The 20,206-nt window shown below is 36.7% G+C and overlaps 3 protein-coding genes across 6 annotated transcripts in view; 2 read left to right on the top strand and 1 right to left on the bottom strand.

The window, feature by feature from the left end:
* Positions 1-20,206, bottom strand: part of zgc:158263 (ceramide kinase family protein) — a 177,525-nt gene that overhangs the window by 107,708 nt on the left and 49,611 nt on the right. The gene's annotated exons all lie outside the window — the stretch shown is intronic.
* On the top strand, positions 1,199-12,083 carry phf8 (PHD finger protein 8). The gene is made up of 22 exons (XM_033969381.2): positions 1,199-1,482; positions 1,934-2,152; positions 2,310-2,395; positions 2,798-2,924; positions 3,598-3,758; positions 3,852-3,993; positions 4,067-4,253; positions 4,339-4,501; positions 4,570-4,657; positions 5,080-5,186; positions 5,288-5,379; positions 5,839-5,928; positions 5,999-6,280; positions 6,359-6,441; positions 6,557-6,726; positions 8,770-8,855; positions 8,934-9,052; positions 9,138-9,463; positions 10,249-10,344; positions 10,429-10,538; positions 10,632-10,989; positions 11,073-12,083. Exons 2-22 carry the CDS (start codon positions 2,055-2,057, stop codon positions 11,159-11,161), a joined length of 3,060 nt encoding a protein of 1,019 aa, XP_033825272.1. The 5' UTR covers positions 1,199-1,482; positions 1,934-2,054; the 3' UTR covers positions 11,162-12,083.
* Positions 13,117-20,206, top strand: part of huwe1 (HECT, UBA and WWE domain containing E3 ubiquitin protein ligase 1) — a 29,274-nt gene continuing 22,184 nt past the window's right edge. For 2 of the 4 annotated variants that reach the window (XM_033968974.2, XM_055223280.1), the window contains exons 1-18: positions 13,117-13,217; positions 14,356-14,410; positions 16,004-16,051; positions 16,247-16,325; positions 16,534-16,632; positions 16,716-16,922; positions 17,007-17,159; positions 17,249-17,311; positions 17,393-17,470; positions 17,538-17,585; positions 17,655-17,823; positions 17,890-17,990; positions 18,647-18,797; positions 18,872-18,999; positions 19,070-19,210; positions 19,289-19,394; positions 19,478-19,585; positions 19,662-19,763. In XM_033968974.2, coding sequence (XP_033824865.1) covers positions 16,281-16,325; positions 16,534-16,632; positions 16,716-16,922; positions 17,007-17,159; positions 17,249-17,311; positions 17,393-17,470; positions 17,538-17,585; positions 17,655-17,823; positions 17,890-17,990; positions 18,647-18,797; positions 18,872-18,999; positions 19,070-19,210; positions 19,289-19,394; positions 19,478-19,585; positions 19,662-19,763 — 1,699 coding nt within the window. In that variant the 5' untranslated portion in view covers positions 13,117-13,217; positions 14,356-14,410; positions 16,004-16,051; positions 16,247-16,280. Of the gene's footprint in view, positions 13,218-14,355; positions 14,411-16,003; positions 16,052-16,246; positions 16,326-16,533; positions 16,633-16,715; positions 16,923-17,006; positions 17,160-17,248; positions 17,312-17,392; positions 17,471-17,534; positions 17,586-17,654; positions 17,824-17,889; positions 17,991-18,646; positions 18,798-18,871; positions 19,000-19,069; positions 19,211-19,288; positions 19,395-19,477; positions 19,586-19,661; positions 19,764-20,206 lie in introns of all 4 variants that reach the window. The other 2 variants (XM_033968970.2, XM_055223281.1) reach the window with 1 other exon arrangement.

Here is a 20,206-nt window from a genome sequence, read left to right as displayed (position 1 = left end):
TTTACTATCTGACATTATCTGTCCTTATTCCCTGTCTACAGTTTTAGGCTACTGTTGTAAGATTAAGATTACCTGGACATGAGCTCAGTTTTATAGGCCTAAATTAAGGTACTAAAGTAAACACTTCATTCCTTTGTGTTTTTATGTAAATGTAGATTTAATAACTTTAATTCCAGATAAGAAGCTTATGAACTTTGCCATACACATGTTTGACCTTCAATAGTCAGATGGTGAATAGATTATTTAGATGCCGTGGTTTTCCTTTAGAGTAAAAAATACAGCATTGCACTTGTTCTTAACTGGCTTTTTTATTTTAACATCTAAAATGAAGAATATAAAAGTAAAACTGTATTTGCAATTAATAGCACATTGGTGTGGAAATAACTGCAAGTGCACAATAGAAAAAGTTATCTAATAACTTTTTTCTTTTAAGACAGAGAAGCTCTTCATGATTAAGGGTGATACTGTGAAACAACCACAAACTTCAGCTCAGTATGGGTTGAGAAATACTTTAATATATGCTTAAAATGTTATCTAAAAGAGAAATGTTATTTTTGTATGAAACAGGGTGTACAAATTGTAAAATAATGTTGGATACTCACACATTGGAGAGATTATAAAATCCTGAAGACACTGGTTTTCATCTTTTTTCTTTTCTTTCTTTTCAGAGAATCCCTCAGCACAAATGATATGCCTAAATAGGAACCGCCTACACCATTCAGTGGTTGAGTCAGATTTACATTTACTGTGTGTGTTTCTTTTACAGGACAATAGGTTTGGAAATAAAGATGGCACCAGCAAGTTGAGTTGAACTTTTTTTTGTTTTGTTGTAAAACTCTTTGGGGGAGTCCCACATTTCGGGAAACCACCAAGACACCTTAAAACATATGTTGCTGGTGAATAGCCTCTGTAGATGTGACTAATCTTGTTGATTATATCCATGTTTTTGTAACTAATCATAATAAATGATGGGTCTACATCCTGTAATTTATGCGTCTGGTCTGGTGCATTGTTCTTTAATGATTTGAAAACAAAATAGGCGTTTACAAATTAGAACACATTTTAAAATATAAGCCTACGTAGACTATCACTAGTTAATTATACAGAAGAAACTACTCTCAACGCCACATGATCATTGATGAAAAACGTATTTTTTTTATTGATGAAAAACTTCATTGGTCTATTTTCGACCCATTCCGTGACGTAATGACGCGGTGACGCTGTTGTCTTTGAAATGGCGCTGATGCATTTATTCTCGCCGTTATTTATTATTTTGGACGCTTAAGGTTTAATTTGATTGTCTTTATAGATTTCTCGAGAGTTAATAAATCAAAGTTTCATTGAATCGCCAATTTAAACTTGCAATGAGCATGTGGCGTTTAAAATAGCTAATAAGTACATATCAGGGCCGCTACTTCCCCGGGCTTGCGTAGGGATTACATCGGCTTTAGCAGCGCTGCTGCTTCAGCTAACGCTAACTCGGTAAATTTCTGTGTTTGTCTTCTTTCGGCATGCTTCGTTCGTCCCCACATAATCTATTTGCAAATCAAGCACGGTATCTTTCTAATATTTTTATTTCGCCGTAAAACAATCTTAAGTATTTGGTAAACACGGCTAACGTTAGTTTCGTATCGTGCTAGCAGGACTAGCTAACTTAGCTTGGTTCTTTGAAAACAACACAGCCACATTGTGTGTTTACAAACAGCGCATGCAAAATGTTTAATGTCTAATATACTTATCTACACGTAAGTAACATCAGTGTAATCATCACGTCTTATTGTTTGATGCAATTCTATGCAATTATTACGAAGTAATTTTAAGTAATTAGCGTTTCACAATGTATGTAGTCCGTAACACAAATATGGTTTAGCTTTCTAAAACGTGTTTGAATTGTTAAATCAACTGACATATCCGATGTGTTTCTTTTCTGCAGGGTTTTTTTTATGTATATGGACCATGAAGATTGCTCATAAGCATTAGATTCTTATCTGACTTCAACCACCAGTCTAGTGCTGGTCATTTACAACAACAAAGCGGTATAAAACTCATCCAGTATGGCATCTGTACCAGTTTACTGCCTTTGTCGTTTGCCGTATGATGTGACACGCTTTATGATTGAGTGTGATATTTGCCAAGACTGGTTTCATGGAAGGTGAGTGTAAGGCATATGCTGTGTGTGATCTGTAAGTATTATGTGTGTGTGTGTGTGTGTGTACACATACACACACACCCCCACACACACACACACACACACACGTGTGTGTATATATATATATATATATATATATATATATATTTTTTCTTTGTAGCTGTGTTGGAGTTGAAGAGGAAAACGCTGCAGAGATCGACCTGTATCATTGTCCAAATTGTCAAGTTATACATGGACCCTCTGTCAGTAAGTTCTCAGTTCTCATTTACTTATTTCCAGTACAGAATGCAGTGTTTCTTACAAATTCAACTGAGATGGGTGGCATGGCCAATAGTTCAAAATATATTTGAAATTGTATTTACTAAAATTTTTTGCAGTAAAACATCACTTCTCTCTCCTATATTTGATATTTAAACAGTTCATTGCCTAAGTTTACATGCAGTGTGCAAAATCAGATGTGAGTATTCAGAGGGACCATAATCAGATAGAAATCAGATAGCCACAGCCAGTGTTGAACTGCTTTTTAAAAAATAACTTATTGCTCAGGATTTAGGGTACCATAATCACATCAATATTAAACACCATCTTGCTTTTGTTTAATTAATTAATTAATTAATTAATTGACTCCTATTCTCTATTTTTTTTAAGTGCGTAAACGCCGTGGAGGAAATAAGCAGTCAGATACAGGTGCTGTGGGGGTCAGAGATCCAAGTCGACCTGTGAAAACGGGCAGTGCTCAGTTTGTCAGAGAGCTACGGAGCCGTACCTTTCCAAAGTACGTATTTGCATTAGTAGACATATATAATTTTTACACTTATGACAGTTAACATTTCATATTGTCTGGTCTTAAGGCTCTTTGTGCAACAGAGCCCTGGTCACAATCAAACAATATTATTTCCATTTAATTTCCACCCCTGCTATATATTCCTTTGTATAATCATTGACAATATCTTAAGTACTATTCCACCGCAGGGCACTTCAGTGTAAGGTAAGGGTTTTTGCCTGTTCATTTTCAAGCATAATAAATAATAATAATGACGATGCTGATAATGATAACACCACAAACTAAACTATTGTACATATAAAAATAATGGTTGTTTTTAATAGAAATTTTACTTTATTTATATTTCATGTTTGAATCAGCTTTGAGACAAAAACACATACTTTTATTCATTTTAACACAGAACAAGCGTATTATATTATTCATAAAATATTTTACCTCTTCTCGGTGATTATTCATTTGTAATCCACTGTCTGCAGCTTAATACTTATTACTAATTTATAGTCAGAGGAAAGCCCCTTAGGAATTTAATGGGGGTAAAAAGTGACTTGATAATACTGTGACCAGAATTAGCCAGGCTCTATTCTGCACAGAGCCAGTTGTTATTTTGTATTTTTAAAAGATAAACTGTTAATAACATGTTCTTAACATAAACTATTTCTTGAAGTGCGGATGAGGTCTTACTGAAACCCACTGGTGCCCAGCTCACAGTGGAATTTCTTGAAGAGCACTCGTTTAGTGTTCCTGTTATGGTGCTTCGAAGGGATGGTCTTGGAATGACTTTGCCTCCATCTTCATTTACAGTTGGCGATGTAGAAAACTACATAGGTAAATTAGGACACTAATGAACAATCTTCTTTCTGTGTTACCTTTAAAGTTGTATTTTTATTTGTTCTTTATTTTATTTTTTACAAATCCCAGGGTCAGACAAAGAGATTGATGTGATTGATGTGGCTCGTCAGTGTGATTTGAAGATGCGTTTAGGAGACTTTGTTGAGTATTACAACAGCCCCAATAGAGACAAAGTACTTAATGTGATTAGCTTGGAGTTCTCTGAAACCAGGTACGGCTTTGTTCTGTAAAACTCCCAATATAAAATGGCAAATTAGAGGAAACATGTTTTTGTCATTTTGCAGACTTTCAAATTTGGTGGAGACTCCAAAGATTGTAAGAAAACTGTCATGGGTTGAAAACCTCTGGCCAGAGGAGTCTGTATTTGAACGGCCTAATGTACAAAAGTACTGCTTAATGGGAGTCAAGGACAGCTACACAGACTTTCACATTGACTTTGGAGGCACCTCTGTGTGGTACCATGTTCTTCGAGTACGAGCATAATAAAACCGCTAAGTTGTTTGTACATTACTATTAATTTAATGTAGATAGCTCATTCTGGTCTTTTGGTCTGTAGGGTGAAAAAATCTTTTACCTCATCTCCCCCACACCGGCCAACCTGGCACTTTTTGAGAGATGGAGCTCTTCTTCTAATCAGAATGAAATGTTCTTTGGAGATCAGGTTGATATGTGTTACAAATGCTCACTTAAACAAGGGAACACATTATTTATTCCAACAGGTATGCAGTCATGGTTACAATATTTGCATTTTGTTTTCAGACTAATTCAATTTGGTTTTGAATTGTAGGGTGGATCCATGCTGTCCTTACTCCTGTGGACTGTCTGGCTTTTGGAGGAAACTTTTTGCATAGCCTCAACATTGACATGCAGCTACGGTTGGTTTTTGAATTACTGACTTTATTGACATGCATTTAGGTCAATAAGTATTTGGAACATGTCTAACTTTTAAAAAGTGTCTATAAATGATATCAAAATTTATTGGCAAAAAACATTTGAAATTTGATAGAAATCTGAAGTTTGTAAGTGTTTGGCACAGCATCATAGCAGAGGAAGCACAGCACCTAGTAATGTTCATGGGTTCATGGGTTCCAGACTTGAGACATACACAAAAATGTAATGTTTTATTACAATTTTGAATTTTGAAGTCTGGAACTCCACTTTTGGTGTGAAATTATAACTAATATAACTGTGTGTTGAATATGTATTGATACAAAAAAAGGAACAAAACTTTGGTAAATGTGCACTTCCGGACTTAGTTGTTATTTGTTCTGCTAATAATAATCTTACTTTCCTTTAGAGCATATGAAATAGAGAAAAGGTTGAGCACAGCAGAACTATTCAAGTTTCCCAATTTTGAAACTGTATGCTGGTATGTTGGAAAACACCTTTTGGACACTTTTAGAGGTAGGTGTTCAAGCTTATTCATGTTTATTTATTTATTTATTTTTTTGGTGCTTTTTGTGTTTGTTGTCATTTCACAATTTTTTTCTATGGAAAATGTTTAGGTTTAAGAGAGAATCGCAGGCACCCTGCTTCTTACCTTGTTCATGGGGCTAAAGCATTAAACAATGCTTTCCGCAGCTGGACCCGCAAAGAGGTTAGGCAACTGTTTGTTTTTGTTTGTTTTGTTTCATGACTGACTTGTGTTTTTTTGTAAAGGGCATATCCTATATTATACATTATTGGGGCTCTTTCAAAGTATTTGATAGCTATGCCTTGGTCTTTCAGCCAAAATATGCTGGATTATTCAAACATTTTTGAAGAAAACAAAATGATTTCTTTTAAAAGGTGCTCATGAAAGTACATTTTCCATAATAAAGAGGCTTTAATCTTGTGCTTGTCACCTTTAGTGATGTGCTTGTTAACGAGACGAATTAGCTGCTTCTCTGTAATGAACCTTATATTTATATTTTTATATATATATATTTTATATATATATATATTTATATATATATATATATATATATATATATATATATATATATATATATATATATATATATATATATTTTAATTAACTGATGACCTCCACCAGTATTTTTACTGTGCTCCCAAGGCATTAACAGAGCATGAAATGGAGATTCCAGAAAACATCAATACTCAGTTGCTGGTAAAGGACCTGGCAAAGGAAATCCGTCTGGTTGAGGTAAAAGTTTTGATTTATTACAGATGTATTTGTTTAAAATGTGTACTCAGATTTAATTTTTTTTTAATAGGACATCTTTCAGCAAAACATTGGTCGCACAGGGCCTCAATATCCTGGATCACCACTTACGAAAGCTCCCCTTGCTACATCCCAGAATTCGGGGCGCCCCCCTGGAAAGAAGAAGGGTCCCAAACCAAAAGACGTTCTGGGTTCTCTAGCACAAGCAGGAGTCAAGAAAAAGGCTCAGAAAGGAGCCATGAAGGTGGAGCCAGGAGAACTTGACCTCCTTGAGATTCATACAAAGCACACATTGAAGAAATTTCAACCTGGCAAATGTAAAGGCAAAAACAAGGTAATTTTTGTAATGAAGTCTGATTTTAGTTTTGCTTGAAAGTGTACCCCTTGTAATTATTATTATATGTCCTTGCAGTTTGAGCTGCCATTGGATGATTTTGAAGAAAAATTTAATAAAAGCAAATTAAAACTTGTGTTAACCAATGGAAAAATCCAAGGGTAAGTTTTCAAATTATACTGTTCTATTTCATCCCTACTGACTAGTCATCTGGGAATTATACATCTGTCATTCTGTAATGTCTTGGACACATAACTTATTTTAATTTACTTGTAGAAAGAAAGATAGTAGTAGCAATGGAGCAGGATCAGCCACTAGCTATCAACAGCTTGAGATGGACGGATCCAGTGCCTCTGACTTTGAGTCTGAGGATGAACTGCAAATTGATGAGACGCCCCCTCCAAAACGCAAGCAAGCAGCATCCAGCAAGAAGAAGAAACTGAGTGGTAAGACCTAAAATGACTTTGACCACTTTATGTTACATCTCTATAATATTTGGTCTTTCAAAAACATTACTTTTCAATTAGGTATTCTTTTAAACATACCAGTTCTGCATTTTCCATACCTTAACAGGGTTCCGATGCCCTCTGCCTCCAAACTTAAAAAAATACGTGATGTTACTGTGTTGTGTCTTGCCGACTGATTTGCACAGGTTTTGACGTCAGTCTCCAGCCTCCATTGGTAGGGGAACAGGTTCATCTGCAGTTTCCAGGACAGTATTCCAGATTTCAAAATACTGTCAACTACTGTCCACCATCCCTGTTATTTAGCATTACATTTTCTCCTATTGCATTCTGTTGCGCATTCTTGCAAAACATCATATAACCTCTAAGGAAGGATGCAGAAGGCATGCAACACCCGTGAAAGTCTGAGAAAATGCTGCACTGGTCTGTTTAAAGAAAACCATATTCAAAAGTACCGTAAATTTCGGACTATAAGCCGCGACTTTTTTTCCACGCTTTGAAACCTGCGGCCTATACAGCAGTGTGGCTTATTTATAGAATTTTACTGGATAACGGCCCCTGGGGGGCGCTCTCTAGCTGTAAGCGTAAAAGTGAGACAGACTTGGGGAAAGATTCTGCTTTGAAGAATTAACTAGTTTTGATTTTGAACGATCATTTTGCGTATCATGAAATGGATATGATGCAGTTTTTAAGATAAAGAAGGAAATGGAGCGGGGGTCGGCCTTTAACACGCAAAGAGCCATTTGGACCCACTTTCCACGTAAAATAAAACACTGGGAGCCGCAAATACTTTTTGACATCTAAAATGAAGATAACACTGTGTATAATAACAATAATGTAACAGAATAATGTAGGTTTTATTTTCACGGACAAGCCTTCTACACGTGGCAGATAAATATGGCAAAAATAACTTTAGTGCATTAAAAAATACAACTCACCAAACCGCTGCATCGGTGTGAGCCCTGCGCTGATTATGTCTACTCTGCTCTGCAGTTTCTTTAAAAAAAAACAACTCCAAAGGCCTATCGTTTAATCCCAGGTGCTTAGTCTCCATGTGCCAAAGCAGTTTTGAAGGTTTCATTGCCTCATTTGCTTTTCCCGCATATTACACGGACTGTGTGTGAGAGTCACCTGTAGCGACAAACCCAGATTTTAAATAGGCATTGTCTGTTAAATTTATCTTTCTTTTTCTTGGAGGTCGTAGTCTCCTCTTCTGGCTCCTCAGTTGTCCTTTTCCCCTTTGTTAAAAGCTCTCCAAAGACTTTTGTTTTGGCTCATTTTCACTCGCTTGTGGCTCTACTTTTGGGCGACATGTCTGATGTGTTATAAGTGAAACGTCATCGTGGAGACAAGAGCAGATAATATACTTGCTACTACATCAAATAGATTTCTGTGGCGATTTCCAGCAGGATTTTCATGATACATCTACGGACGAGCTTATTAGTGTGTCATTAGGGACGGGCGAAAGTTGCTCCTGACCCCTGTGCGCACAGCGTCTGAAAATCAGGGCTCTTTACGCAGGACTGTGAGCTGTGTCAGTGTCTGTGTCTGTGAGACGTGAGCGGTGTTTGTTTTGAACATGTTCCGCGAGTGTGACGCTTATTTTGAGCAATGAAAAATGAATGAATGAATCATTCAATGAATCCAACTTGGTCAATGTAAAAAGACGACAAAAGTTTTCAGAGGAAATAAAAGCAGATTTTCCGTGTTGGTGCAGCTTTATTTTCTAAACCTGCAGGTGTGTTCATCCCGTGTTGATGTCGTGTTGGTGCCAATTTTCAGGCAGGTGTCAGTGCACCATCTTTCTGTGTAAATATCTCATGTTACAATATGAAAACCTGTGGCTTATATTCAGGAGCGGCTTATATATGTACAAAATTGATTTTCTTTTCAAATTTAGCTGGTGCGGCTTATATTGAGGTGCGCTCTATAGTCCGAAATTTACGGTAACCACTTTGTTGTTTCATACCCTTAATCATTTGCCTTCAAGATTCAAGACATGAATGTTGTAAAATGTGTTACCAGGTCTTCCAAGAAAGCTGCCTAGAGCAAAACCTTGCTCTGATCCCAATCGAATCAGAGAGCCAGGAGAGGTTGACTTTGATATTGAAGTAAGCACTGTCTGCATTTTTTAACTGTCAAACAGGAAAATCTGCAGTTTATCTCAATATATTTTATATTTTTCTAAGGAGGATTATACGACAGATGAAGAGACCCTAGCAGCCCATGGAGTGAAGGGAGGTGCAGGAGGGATTCTTGACTTACTCAAGGCCAGTAAACAGGTGGCAGGCTTTGACCCAGCACTCAGGTACGCTTATAGCGTTTTCTATACTGTATATGTTTTATATTTGCGTTTTGATGGTCCAGATATTGAAGGGAAATATTTTCCTCAGTGAGGAAGCCCCAGCCTCCCCCAGCACCCGTGATGCTATTCAAGGCATGCTCTCCATGGCCAATCCTCCCTCATCATCATCTTCGTCATCCTCGTCGTCACCTTTATCCATTTCTGGAGGGTTGACAGAGGGACTGGGTGTGGTGAAGGACAAAGGCGGCAAAGCTGTGTGGGTGACAGCTGCAGGGGTCAAAAAGCCAGAGAAGAAACCCATCATTCAGAGACCTGGAAAACGGCCCATCAAACGGCCAGCACGTCACCTGAGTGATGAAGAGAGTCCTGATGAACAAGAGACACTTGGAACCTGTTTTAAAGATTCTGACTATGGTAAAAAAAAACAAAAAAAAAAAAACACTGAGAATTGTTTCTATTGTAACAAACCAAGTTTTTTCTGTTTTTCAGAAAATATTATTTATATTAAAAAAAAACCTTAAAGGACCTATATTAGACTATTTTCTAATTTAACATAGCCAGAGTTGTGTTTTGTTTCATTCACAAAACTTCTAACAAACCCTGAATATTTAGGCTTTAAGAGTTCTTCTCTGTTCACTCTGTTCCACCTTGTGATGTCATGTAGTAATACAGGAAGTGCTCCACTGTGTTTTTAAACTCCATACACCATTCACTAGAATCATTTGGATAATTTCAGCCCTGGAATTTCCCATCACTCCTGAACAAAAGGTAAAAGGTAGTTGCTAACTTAAACTACTGCTTCATAACATCACAAGGTGGAACAGAGCTTTGGAGATGTAGATAATAATATATAATAATAATAAAGGTATACTCAAGGAAGTGTGAATGAAACAACATTCTAACATAGCTTAAAGCTCACAAGAGTAAATTTTGCATAAAATTGGACCTTTTCAAAAATAGAAACACATTCAAATTACTTGATATAGTGTTCCCTTATCAGAAATGTACTGTTGTACAACTACAATCTCAAAGAGCAATACTTTTTGATGAAAAAGGGTAAACTATCATTGTTTTCAAGCTGCATTATGTTTGTGTCATCTGGGTCAAAATTAGTAAAAATCAAATTCAGTTGCAAATGAATCAGTTACGTTTTGGACTGGTTAATTAAATAACTAGTGCACTTTTTATTTTTTATATAGTTTACCCCTCTTTGGAATCGGATGAAGATGATCATGCAAGTAGAGCCAAAATGAAAAGAAAGAAAAATTGGGATGATACACCTTGGAGTCCGAAGGGTATATCATATAATAAAAAAAAAACTAATGTCATATTTTCTTTGATCTCAATGAATGTAACATTGTAACTTTTTTAAAATATAGCAAGAGTGATGCCCACACTTCCAAAACAGGAACGACCAGCCAGGGAGGGGGCAAGGGTTGCATCTGTAGAAACTGGTCTTGCAGCAGCTGCTGCAAAATTGGCTCAACAGGTATGTTTTAAGATTAAGCTTTTCATTTTTCCAGTTGCTTGTTGTTATTATTAATCTTATTTGCACTTTATCCATGGTTTTCTTCCAATTCAGGAGCAGCAAAAGCCTGCAAAAAGAAAGTACACCAAAAAGCCACGTCCACCACCTGTAGCTTCTCCTCCCCCCGTGCAGACTGAGCCCTCTGCACCATCACCACCACCTCCTAACGAATCCCCTGGAGACTTTAGCCCGGACCGGAGAATGGATTACTACTCTGCCAGTCTGCTAGACCATGAATACACAGCGGGGCCGGGACCTTTTGGCCCTGGAGGACCACGAGGCAGTGGCGCGATGGCTCCTGGTGTATTCCTCACCTCTCGGCGTCCTTCTCTTTCTCCACAAAACACCAATTCTCATTCGGCTGCATCGCCTGCAGCATTAGCCAGCCAGGGCGTTGCTGGAGTTGGCCAAGGTAAGAATAAAAATAAGATCTGTAAATTTCAAGCATCCTCCTAATTGTACTGATATTATTTCTAATTTTCATTCTGTCTGAAGGAAAACGCCCAAAGAAGGGACTTGCAACAGCTAAACAGAGACTTGGAAAAATTCTCAAAATTCACCGCAATGGCAAGCTTCTCCTATGAGAGAAATCATTTTTGTTAAAGGAAATTTAAGAACTCATTTATATTTTGTACTTAGAAGTAGTGTTTACACTTGCATCTTGGTATGTATTTTGCAATTGTCACTAAAGTTATTGTCACTTTGAGCTAACTTTTTAAAATGTTGGGTATTCCACTCATTAATTATCATCGTCATTAGCATTTGGATAACATTCTTTTAACTCTCAACATCAAGCAGATCTGTGCTCAACAGTACCCTAACTAGTTCTGGTCACTAACAGTAATAACAGTAGTGTGCTCTCCCACCCCTGTTGTAGGCCTCAAGGTTTTTTGCAAAATTGTGCTAAAATAAATACATATTTAAGGATGGATTATAACTAACAACATCTTAAAGGAAACGTATACAAAATCAACTTTTAACTCTGCTGTATCTGTAAATTTGCCTTTTTAAGTAATGTTAATGTTCTCTGCCATACCACCTATACAGGCCCTGTGCTTGCCTCACTCTTTAAATTTTATATTAAATTGCAATTTATCTGTCATACCAAAAAAAGTGTCTCCAGGTGGGGACTCTTCTGTAGCTGTTTATTTTTATGTTTTATTTTAGCACACCTTGGCAAAAACCTCATAGAAATATGATGGGTTAAATCAAGACTTATTTTCAAGATTCATATAGTTTTACTTGCTTCCTTTTAGTGTCTGTAACTAGCTTTTAAAGGGATGTAATTGTTTTATAAAAAATGTACAGCTTTCCACATATATAGATCTAAATATATCTTACTGTATTTTTTTTTCTTTACCTCAGAAAATGATGGTCTCAAGAAACAAATCTTTCAGGACATAAATAGTTAGTAACATGATTTTGGATAGTCTGCTGCATCAATTACCTTTTGTATAACATTTGTATTGTTTGTATCCTAATACTCATCTATTTTCTTTGTAAAAACAATTACATGAATGAATAACTTGACATGGTCTATTTATTCTAAATAATATTTATTTTTTACCAATACAAATGTGACATTAACTACCTTGTCTAGTTAGTTAATTTTTAGATGGTGCCCTAAAGACTATTTTATGATCAATCCAGACTTGTACAAAACCATGTCAACAATTTATTTCTATTTTTTTCTTGTATATATTTGTACCATCTATAATGTATATAGGGACAGAAAAATATTACAACTGACTGATTTTCTGCAGGTTATGTCCAGAGTATTGGCAGCACTCTGGGCAAGTCTAGGTTTGTGCTTTTTCCCACAGAATGTACAAGTATCAATGTAGATTTAGCAGTGAGTAATGTTGTGAAAATACAGGATTTTAATTGATGTGTAAATATGGGTTGTAATTTAAGTTCTTTTATAGTTTCTAACTAAAATATTTCGTAACATGACTTGTACATGAGGCTTTGCTGTATTTTGAAAATACACCCTTTTTTAAACTTTGTACACAGTAATTATCATGTCAGTTTGTCTTTTGTCTTGTGCTGAAAAATGCCCTTGTTAAATTTCACTTAGTTGTATTGTGTTCTTTTATGTTACTATATGCTGTATGTTATAACAATGTTTTAAATATAACTTTAAAACACAAATATAGTCTATGTTGTTGCTTTATGCTTAATTTTATATATATATATATATATATATATATATGTGTGTGTATGTATGTAATAACCTAGGGATAGCTAAAGTAACAATAAGGGCTGGCGTAGTTTCTATAGAGCTAGAGTAAAATTTTGATTGATTTGATGGTGTGATGCTCAGTCTGGTTCTACTTTTATGAAATAACCTACCAGTGTTTTTTTTTTTTAGAAACACCATTCTTTATTTGATGTTTAAACGCTTTTTATAATGAATGTTCCATGTGTTTTTTTCCCCATGCAAAATTGTGTTGTATTGTTATTGTGATTTGTTCAGCAAACAAAAAGCGCATTATCATTGTTTTTCACAATAAGGGAGTGCCCCCCTGGCAGAGTAAGGGGAAAACCATGGGATAACGCAGCAAAATGTATTCTCGCGAGAGTTCACGCTGTCCTACTCGCCAGTGGAAGATGGAGAAGCAAATGTAACACGCATTTGAGGTGAGTTGGACTGTCAATTCTTATACTAGGTTTTAGTTTTATTCAGGTTTCAGCTACATAGTTTAACCGCATTGGAATTATTTCACAACAAACTAAAGTAATGGTTACAATTATAGTCCCTTTTACTGGCAAATACGGATATTCTGTCGTGTAAACCGCCATTTTTAATTTAGCCATGATCCCACTGATAGAGCATTGTGCGGTTCTCATCGCTAGCTACCTAGCGGAGATACCGTATACTCATGTTCGGGGTGTGTAGGTATTTTATAACTCAAAGACTATGCAGAAACCACGGGTTTTTCCGGGTGTAAAGAGACCAATCCCCACAACTATAATTTATGTTGCCCACCATCTAGTATAAAGTGTTGTATTTAAAAACAAAGTAATAGCTTTGTGATGTTCTTTAGCTTTGAAAGCTAACGACAAGCTAACGTCATGTAGCATTAACTTGAAACTTGGGTAATGTTAGACTTGTGGATTATTTTTGTTTTCTTTGTAGCCATTGCTGACTTTCTTAACAGATGTTGTTTCAGACCAATATGTGGTCTGAGTATACGGTATTATGTATAAAGTAAATAAGCAGTCACTGTCATTTTTAAAAATGCATTTCCGCCTTTTATTTGTTAGTTAAGAGGTTCATCCAATGCTGTTTCATGATAGACTAACCTGAACAAGTTACGACTTTTTCATAATGTTTTGGGGGTTTTTGTGTGCTTTGTTTTGTTTTAAAGAATCAAGCCTATATTAGCTGTAAAGTTTTACGTGCATCATCATGCTCAGTCAGCTGTCAGTTGTGCCTTGCGTGATTGGCGCTATTTTTGTGGTAAACTATATTAGTTTTAATTGATTGACCTGATTAATACACTGTTACTATTACTCTTTACTCCAAAAACTTGCTTCTATATTTAATTAGTGAATACCAAAGCATGTGTGGTTAATGTGGCGTTAATTTGCCCTTCATGTGAAAGAAATTGGCATTTAGAATTCCATACAGGATGTGTAGTATTTATATACGTACATTTCAAAAAGATTCACACATTTCATAAATGAGGATTAAGTCCATTTATTCGTTACACTTACCTGCAAGGAATCTATTTGTCGACTTTTATGACATATTGGGTGTTTCTTCAATTTTCAGATCATCTGAAACAACTGCAAAACCTACGATGAAAGCTGAACCAAAGTAATTACTGGTATGTAACACTAACCCACGTTTGTATTTGTATACAATGTGTTGTTTTTGTGTACATTCAGGTCTGTGCAAACGATAACCAGAATGAGTTAAAGTGATTTATATAAAACCGGGGGTGTGATGAATGGGTGATAGACAATGGTGGTATTATTATGTTACTGCTATGTTGACTTGTGTGCTGAAGTTCATGTAGATGCCATCTGGCTTGGTTGACACCCAACATATAATATATGTTTTGGGTTTTTAGTATTATTGTAAGTGGTAATAAAATACTTAATTTATTCGACACAACGGCGTTGTGTCGGTAAACGTCAGTTACACATTTATATCCGTACTCACTTTTTTGCACTCAACCCGGAGTCTTGACTCTGCCAACAGCTATGTGCTATGGACAGAACCGCGGACACTCGGGGAAAAATGAGACCTCGGGTAGATGAAAGTTGTTGTATACTCGTGTACTAGTTAATGCTCAGACTATAGAATCTGGTAAACAAAACTCGCGGTGTCAGTTTAGATAGACGGTCCGACAATGATTCAGCGGGTTATTGTGCATTTCTGCTTGTGGCTAACTTACGGCTAATATGTAACGTTAGCTCTGAAGGCTAAGCTCTTTGGCAGAGTTTCCCGCTGTGAGGTATTCCACACAGATGCAAGATGTTCAACTACAACACTTATTTACTGTTTTGTTCCCACAAACACCGAATAAGCAAAGTGAAAACAGCGAGTTTAGTTCTAGGCCTCTAAAGCCTCGACGTGGATTTTTTTCAACTCCCGAGTTGTGACGGTGTGGCGCGCTTTAACCCGAGCTGACAGCTGTGGCGGTGTTGTCAGTTGGCTTTAAGAGTTTACCTTCGTACACATGTTTGTCTAACACGGTGTTGGTATTAAGACAGGGTTTATTTGTGCGTATATTAAAGCTAATGTTGCACGTAAATGGTAACGTTTACTGCCGGTAGCACAGTTAGCTTAATAGGCTAACATCCGCAACAGCAGAGCTGTTTTTTGTTTTGTTTGGTTGTTTTGCTGATTTATGGGCATTTTGGTGGGCCGCTCTGTAATGCCAAGGTAATGCTGAATAACAGTAATTTGGGTTAAGTGGACAGTGTACATTCAAGAACTATAGTTTTTAAACGCCAGTCGATATGTTGATGTTGTTGTTACATTGCCCACGATGAAGCTAAATTGCATTTTTACTTTCATTTTATCTTCAGAGGAAAGCATTGAAATACGAGACAAAAGATACTCAATTCATATTGTAGCATCCCATTAACCCAGTCTTGATTGTCATTCTCTAAGCTACTTGTACATCATACACGTTCTTGCAGTTTATGGTAGTTGTGGTTGTCATAAGAATGAATCAGTGCTGAACGTTTAGGTCATGACCTGATTTTTGGAATGCCCAAGACACTACCATTTGTATGTGAACTGAAATACACTTTTCTACCTAAAACTGTATAAACATTGTAAAGATGGAACTGTGAGGCCTGGACTCTGCAAATGCTATATTGTGATTTTTTTATTTATTTTCTTTTTCTCACCTAGCTGTTTGTATTAGCTGCCTGACTTTGTAGTGAATTGTGTCTTCTTTTTGTAGGTAATGTGACTAAAATGCTGTTACCTGGATATTGCCAAACTTTATTCTGTAAGTAGACTTCATATTAATAATTGGTTCTTAGTATTGTGTTATTAATTATTGCAGTATATTTACATTTTCACTTTGTGTAGGATCATTTTGAAGGGGAAGATTTTTGTTTATTATTTCAAGTCTTCTCACTCAGTGATTAAGCTGATTGTTTTTCTTATTTATGTATAATATGTCAACATTTTAAATCTACAGAAGTTCCTTGAAGGCAGCAGTAAAAGGCGTGACAATGAAGGTAGACAGAAGTAAGCTAAAGAAGACTCCTACAGAAGCTGTGAGTATTTATGTGTTTTTTATTGGATAAAAATTGAGGTATAAGAGTATATACTTCTACAAACTAAGTAATGCTTCAGGAATAATTCATGCAGTTGCTTTGTGTTATGTATTCTAACGTTATCTTAGCCTTTAATGTAAATGTAGACTAAATGTATTAGAAAAAAAAAAATATATATATTGATTGAGACTTCATCTTCACTTCACAGCCGGCTGACTGCAGGATACTTATTGAAAAGCTTAAGGCATGTAGTGATGAGCAGCTCCTGGTTGAACTGCAGCACATCAAGACTTGGAATATTGGCAAGGTGAATGTTGGTAGATTCCCAAGTGTTGTTTTACTTGTTTATTTTAAGCCCTTATTGAATACATTTGTCCCAATCTATTTTAGTGTGAGCTGTACCACTGGGTGGATCTCCTGGACCGCTTTGATGGCATTCTCTGTGATGCAGGCCAGACAGTTGAGAATATGTCGTGGCTTCTGGTGTGTGATCGTCCAGACAATAGTCAGCTCAAAGCTCTGCTGTTGGCAGTACTTAACTTCACAGCTCTTCTAATTGAATATAGCTTCTCTAGGCACCTTTACAGTTCCATAGAGGTTGGTTTGAGCTGATTATCACACATTGTTTCTTTGACATATCAATACATGTTATTTATCTTTTTTTTTTTGGGTTCTTCACAGCACTTAACTACCTTGTTGGCGTCATGTGACATGCAAGTGGTCCTATCTGTGCTGAACCTGCTATATGTGTTCAGTAAACGTTCCAACTACATCACAAGACTAGGATCTGATAAAAGGACACCATTATTAGCTCGTCTACAACATCTGGCAGAGGTGTGTTTGGCAAAAAGCTATGGTAGAAATGGCAAAGAAATGTAATCATTGTTTTTTATTTATTTATTTTTTTTTTTGTAAATTTGTAGAGCTGGGGTGGAAAGGAAAATGGCTTTGGTCTGGCTGAATGCTGCAGGGATTTGCCTATGACGGTATTTTGCTTACTTGTTCTCTTGGTAAAAGTAATTTGTTTTTCTTAGTCTTGTCTCTGATACTTTAATACTGGTCTACAGAAGTATCCCCCCAGTGCCACCACACTGCATTTTGAATTCTATGCTGAACCAGGTCCTGAGGTCAAAATTGAAAGAAAGGTAAAGATTACCATTATTTACCAAAATACAGCCCATGTACATATTTTAACCTTCCATTTTACAGCAGACAAGTAGTAATACACTACACTATATTCACATCGAGCAGCTTGACAAGGTAATGTTTCTCAACCTTCTGATATTTTATCAAAAGGACAACAAATATTACTGTTTTGTTTTGTTATAGATTTCTGAAAGTCCGTCTGAAATCATGGAGTCATTGACTGCAATGTATAACATCCCTAAAGATAAACAGACCTTACTGTTTACACACATTCGATTAGCCCATGGCTTCTCCAACCACAAGAAGAGACTGCAAGCAGTGCAAGCCAGGCTACATGCCATTTCTATACTGGGTATGAGAAAGTAGATTTTGTAAATGACAATGCAATATTTTTATATATTTATTTTTCTTTGTATAGTGTACTCAAATGCACTCCAAGAGTCAGCTAACAGTATTCTTTATAATGGCCTGATAGAAGAGCTGGTTGATGTACTCCAAATTACAGACAAACAGCTTGTGGTAAGATTTGATGTACCCTCAAAACACCTAAGCCTAGCACACATTACAGGATTTTAGAGTCTCTGCTGCTACAGACCACAGACAGAGAATAACCATGATTTAAAGTTGTATGGTCCTCTAAGCACAAACAAAACAGCTTTAGAGAGACTGCATAGTTGATGTTGACAGTGATATGAGTTGGTGAACCTTAGTGTTTTGTTTGTTTTGTTTTTTAGTGTAATGCAACTCTTACTTTAAGTATCAAATGTTTTCTGGGCAATTAGAGCTATTCACCTGTATTTCTTTTTTACCTGCTAATGGAATTTTGCCTGAAAAGCTTAGAGTGAGTGATTAAGAAAAGTAATTATTATTTATTTTACTGTTTCTGTGTTTGTGTCCTGTACATGCTAGTGGTGATAACAAATGTTTTGGTTGTAATATTACAGAGCACTTCAGAGTGTCACTGATACAGTGCAGATGAGGAACATAACACAACACAATATTGCTCACAATGAATCAAGCTTGGGTCACGCCTCCCAAGGTTAAATTATTCTGTAATGTGTTCCAGGCTTTACAGTGTTGGTCAGTGTTTGTGTTACAGTATATGTCTGCTATTGATCATGAAACATTGATGCCAATGTAGTCACATTTTACTATGTTCATTGGTTGTTTTAAAGGACATCAAGGCAGCATCTTTGCGCACTTTAACATCCATTGTTCATCTGGAAAGGACTCCAAAGCTTTCGAACATCATTGACTGCACTGGCACTGCTTCCTATCATGGCTTTTTGCCTGTGTTGGTGCGCAACTGTATACAGGCAATGATTGGTGAGGAAAGAAGCTGACATGTTTGACAAGGTGACTTAGTCTAAAGAATTTAAACAATGAGTTTTTAATTGTAGATCCTCTGATGGAACCATACCCACACCAGTTTGCAACTGCACTGTTTTCCTTCCTCTATCACTTGGCCAGCTATGATGCTGGAGGGGAGGCACTTGTTTCTTGTGGCATGATGGAAGCTCTTCTGAAAGTAAATAGTCAAAGTTGATACTATTTGTTTTTTGTTGAAGTTCACTAATCGCACATTTATAATCTATAAGGTGATAAAGTTCCTTGGGGATGAGCAGGATCAGATCACCTTTGTGACACGAGCGGTACGGGTAGTGGACCTTATTACCAACTTGGACATGGCTGCCTTTCAGTCCCACAGCGGCCTTTCCATTTTTATTTGCAGACTAGAGGTCAGTTATTGCTTTGAATTTTAAAATGACAAATTATTTGCCAATTTTGTATTAATTTCCTGTAACACTTAAATGCAGCATGAGGTAGACCTATCAAGGAAAGAGTGCCCTTTTGTCATCAAGCCAAAGATTCAAAGGCCCAACTCTGCAGTGGATGCTGAAGACATGGACACTGACATGGAAAGTTAGTAACAACATTTCAAGCCATATAGATGACAGAGTAAATTTTCCTAAATTATATCACATGATGATTTTCATTTTTTTCAGTGTCAGAAGTTGCCATGGAAAGTAGTCCTGGCCCATCTACATCTTCTGGATCAAGACCAGACGTAGACCACCGGGCACAGAACAATGCCGTTAGTACACCACGTGCAGGTAAATGAAATGTAAATTATGTAAAATACATAAATAATTTACTCAGTTAATTGATTTTTGCCTACCTACCCTTAAGGTATGCAGTGTATACCACAGCGAGCAGCACTGTTAAAATCGATGCTCAACTTTTTGAAGAAAGCCATCCAGGACTCTACTTTCACTGATGGTATTCGCCACAGTAAGTCATTGGCATTTTAATACTTAGGCTCATAATTGTGTAAAGCAGGGGTTGCACTGTGCCATTTTGACACAAATTTTAGTCACATAACAATTTTGGTATGCAGTGTACAGGGGGATATAAGCTGCAATCACCTGCTCATGATAATTGCTGTACAGGTGATCGTGCAGCTATCAGACATGATCGAGGTCCGAGTGCCCATAATATATTTCTATGATGATCGGGGAGTTTAAATGCATACGTATGAAAAGGTAGCAGGGTTACAAATATGTCCACAGCCCTACACATACGCCTCTTCTGGTTCTTGTCCCTTCTACACTGAGCAGGTCAGCATGTCTGACCATCGCTCTGGACAGTGTGTGCACGCTCCTTTTGTGAGCTTTGTGTAAGATTCAGTCACGAAGTGTGAGTTTGGGAATAGTTTGGAACGTCACAAGATTGTA

Source organism: Periophthalmus magnuspinnatus, chromosome 7 (assembly GCF_009829125.3).
Source record: "Periophthalmus magnuspinnatus isolate fPerMag1 chromosome 7, fPerMag1.2.pri, whole genome shotgun sequence".
Taxonomy (NCBI): Eukaryota; Metazoa; Chordata; class Actinopteri; order Gobiiformes; family Gobiidae; genus Periophthalmus; species Periophthalmus magnuspinnatus.
The sequence above is the reverse complement of the archived record's forward strand: the minus strand, read 5'-3'. Positions and strand labels throughout refer to the sequence as shown.